This window comes from Sinocyclocheilus rhinocerous, unplaced genomic scaffold (genome assembly GCF_001515625.1).
Source record: "Sinocyclocheilus rhinocerous isolate Xijiao unplaced genomic scaffold, SAMN03320098_v1.1 scaffold2764, whole genome shotgun sequence".
In the NCBI taxonomy this organism is placed as follows: Eukaryota; Metazoa; Chordata; class Actinopteri; order Cypriniformes; family Cyprinidae; genus Sinocyclocheilus; species Sinocyclocheilus rhinocerous.
Genome location: NW_015650694.1, coordinates 62,254 through 64,700, shown reverse-complemented (window position 1 = coordinate 64,700; position 2,447 = coordinate 62,254). Strand labels below are relative to the sequence as shown.

General features: G+C 38.9%; 1 protein-coding gene across 1 annotated transcript in view; it reads right to left on the bottom strand.

Annotated features, from left to right (window-relative positions):
• Positions 1 to 2,447, bottom strand: part of plcb4b (phospholipase C, beta 4b) — a 51,762-nt gene that overhangs the window by 17,508 nt on the left and 31,807 nt on the right. Inside the window, 1 exon segment of the mRNA XM_016517361.1 lies at positions 1,155 to 1,319. Coding sequence (XP_016372847.1) covers positions 1,155 to 1,319 — 165 coding nt within the window.

The following is a 2,447-nucleotide window of genomic DNA, read 5'->3' as shown; positions in this document are numbered from 1 at the left end:
TTCATCTAACGCTCATCAAACGTTCATCTAACGCTCAAATGTTCATCTAACATTCATCAAACGTTCATCTAACGCTCAAATGTTCATCTAACATTCATCAAACGTTCATCTAACGCTCAAATGTTCATCTAACATTCATCAAACGTTCATCTAACGCTCAAATGTTCATCTAACATTCATCAAATGTTCATCTAACGCTCAAATTTCATCTAACGCTCATCAAACGTTCATGTAACGCTCACCTATCATTCATCAAACGTTCATCTAACGCTCATCAAACGTTCATGTAACGCTCACCTATCATTCATCAAACGTTCATCTAACGCTCATCAAACGTTCATCTAACGCTCATCAAACGTTCATCTAACGCTCATCAAACGTTCATCTAACGCTCATCAAACGTTCATCTAACGCTCATCAAACGTTCATCTAACGCTCACCTATCATTCATCAAACGTTCATCTAACGCTCATCAAACGTTCATGTAACACTCACCTATCTTTCATCAAACGTTCATCTAACGCTCAAACGTTCATCTAACGCTCAAACGTTCATCTAACGCTCATCAAACGTTCATCTAACGCTCATCAAACATTCATCTAACGCTCAAATGTTCATCTAACATTCATCAAACGTTCATCTAACGCTCAAATTTCATCTAACGCTCATCAAACGTTCATCTAACGCTCATCAAACGTTCATGTAACGCTCACCTATCATTCATCAAACGTTCATCTAACGCTCAAATGTTCATCTAACATTCATCAAATGTTCATCTAACGCTCAAATTTCATCTAACGCTCATCAAACGTTCATCTAACGCTCACCTATCATTCATCAAACTTTCATCTAACACTCAAACGTTTATCGAACATTCATCAAACGTTCAGCTTACAGTAAACTGTGATGAATCATTTTAAAGCATCATTCTGAACTGATTCATGTGCGGCTTCATGACTTTTGATTCATATTTCCATCTTTGCTGACTGAATGAATCACTAACAAAAGAACTGACTGCTTTAAACTAAAACAAAACTGAGTGATTATCCAAACAAACTAAAATTAAATACTGAGAATAACGAAAACAAGTGGAAATAATATCCAGTGCAGTCTTCTGAAGCAGAATCACGTGAGAGAACGTGAAGATGTCAGACCTTCCTGAAGACGAAGGGCTCCTCGTTGTAGTACGGGTTCAGGCCGTTGTTCATCACCATACGTGTTCGGAACTCTTTCCGGATGGTGTCGGTGGGAAGGCCGTACATGTCCACCTCCACATACGTGCCGATCTTCTTATCCGATAAGAACTGACCCGAGAACACCTGAGGAACGACACGGACACGAAGCGTCAGTCAGAGCCGCTGCGAGACTGATCCAGGAACAGTTCACACGACTGACTCACTTCATCATTCATTCAATGACAAGAGTCATCTCAGTGATTCACAGAGTCGTGTCACACTTCTGTAGTCACCGTTATTTCTATAGTGCTTTCTACAATACTGATCGTGTCAAAGCAGCTTTACAGAGTCAAACAGGAAAATAAATGCAAGAAGACAATAACAAAGAGTCCTTTTTTGTAGTCATTTATAGGGCTTTGAACTGGTGAGTTTTTCATGCTCTTTCTCTCAGACTGTTACTACTGTACCTTTGTCAAATTCAGTTTGAAAATCCTAATTATCAGACACACATCCAAGTGTTTTCTAAAGTACCGAGACAGATTTAGGTAATGGCAGTTTTGTAAGCGAGAGTACAGAATTCTCAGAGAGCACCAGTGAAGATTCGATCGGTTGTTTTAAGTGAAAAACAGCCGGTCATCAACACTATGAGTTTATTATTGACCAAATGTAATTAGCAATTATTTTAGAAATACGGAGTATGGCTTTAATTTCGACTAGTAGTATCTCTGATTTAAGGCAAAAATATTATATTGTCATGCAATTCCTTAATTTGGTTGAAAATTACTTATATTTTGATAAATATTCAGGTCATAAATTACTCATGGTATAGTTTCTGGTTGAAAATGACACTATATTGCGGTAAAGGTTTTGGTCATATTGCCCACCTTTAAGTAGTTTAAACGGAGCTGCTAGGAACTCAACACATAATGCTTGAGCAGCCAGAGACGACTGAGGAAAGGAATGAAAAACTCCATTTTGTTGGAGAAATAAAATACATCTGTATGTAAATGAGCTCTGATTGATGAATGTGTGGAGGTTCATGTGTGTTTACTGCAGCCAGAGTGTTTGCTTTGATGAAAACTGAGGTTCTGTTCAGTGATCTCACGTGTGTGTGTGTGTGTGTGTGTGTGTGTGTGTGTGAGAGTGTGTGTGTGTGTGTGTGTGTGTAAGAGTGTGTGCGTGTATGTGTGTGTGAGTGTGTGAGAGAGTGTGAGTGTGTGTGTGTGTGTGTGTGTATGTGTGTGTGAGAGTGTGAGAGAGTGTGAGTGTGTG